Below are 991 nucleotides of genomic sequence, written 5' to 3' on the forward strand. Positions count from 1 at the left end.
ATGTGCGCTGGTAACAACAGACTCGGGCATAGCCCTCGACAGCCACCCCCTAACCCCCCCACCCCCCCCCCTTATGTGCGCGCGTCGCCCCTTCACGTCGGCATCGTGTTCAAGGGTTTCAAGGAGGGCGTGCACTGCGCTCCGCAAAACTGCAACTTCACGGGGCCCGGAGCGTACACGGGCGAGATGTGCGCCGACCAGATGGTCGACATGGGCATGAAGTGGTGCCTCATCGGCCACTCGGAGCGCCGCGGCGAGTTTGGGCTGCCGACGCCGGCCGAGTCGAGCACGCTCATCGCCGAGACAAAGGTGCGAGACACTCCTCAGACCCTTCCGAGACCCTTTGGACGCCCTCGGAGGCCGCGGCTGCACTCGTCCTACCCCCCCCCCCCCCCCCCAACCCACCCACCACACACACTCCACCCCCACTCGCCTCGCTGTGCCTGCTTCGGCCACCGCTCTTCCCTGCCGCCCCTTGCCGACATCTGCAATCCCGCCCCGCAACCAGATGGGCTACCTCCTCGAGAAGGGGATGAACGTCATCCTTGTTCCACTGGCCAGCATTTTTTATAAAATAATTTTATTATCGCCGCACTCGCCTGCTGACACCGTCCTGGACTTGCTCAACAGGTCCATTGGCACCGGCGTCACCGCCTCGCCGAAGCAGGCGCAGGAGACGCACGAAGAAATCCGAAAGTACCTCGCCGAGGCGGTGAGCAAGGAGTTCGCCGATGACGTGCGCATCCAGTACGGCGGCTCCGCCAACGCCAAAAACGCGGCAGATCTCGGCGCCTGCAAGGACGTCGACGGCTTCCTGGTGGGCGGCGCGTCGCTCAAGCCCGAAATCAAGGAGATCGTCGACCTGCTTGTTGCGGAGAAGCTGAAGAAGGCGTGAGCACTTGGCGAGCTCGAAAGGCTTTGGCGCGTGTGGAGCGGCGCACCGAAACCGGGCAAGACGCGCGCGGGGGCCGCTTGAGAGAGGGAAGCAACG

General features: G+C 64.3%; 1 pseudogene across 1 annotated transcript; it reads left to right on the forward strand.

Annotated features, from left to right (window-relative positions):
- TPI lies at positions 1-991 on the forward strand (annotated as a pseudogene; the record flags this gene model as incomplete). Its single annotated transcript has 3 exons — positions 1-309; positions 509-548; positions 630-991. Coding segments are annotated over 3 exons (711 nt in total), but the record flags the coding sequence as incomplete, so codon positions are not given.

Source organism: Emiliania huxleyi, assembly GCF_000372725.1.
Source record: "Emiliania huxleyi CCMP1516 unplaced genomic scaffold EMIHUscaffold_846, whole genome shotgun sequence".
Classification (NCBI taxonomy): Eukaryota; Haptophyta; order Isochrysidales; family Noelaerhabdaceae; genus Emiliania; species Emiliania huxleyi.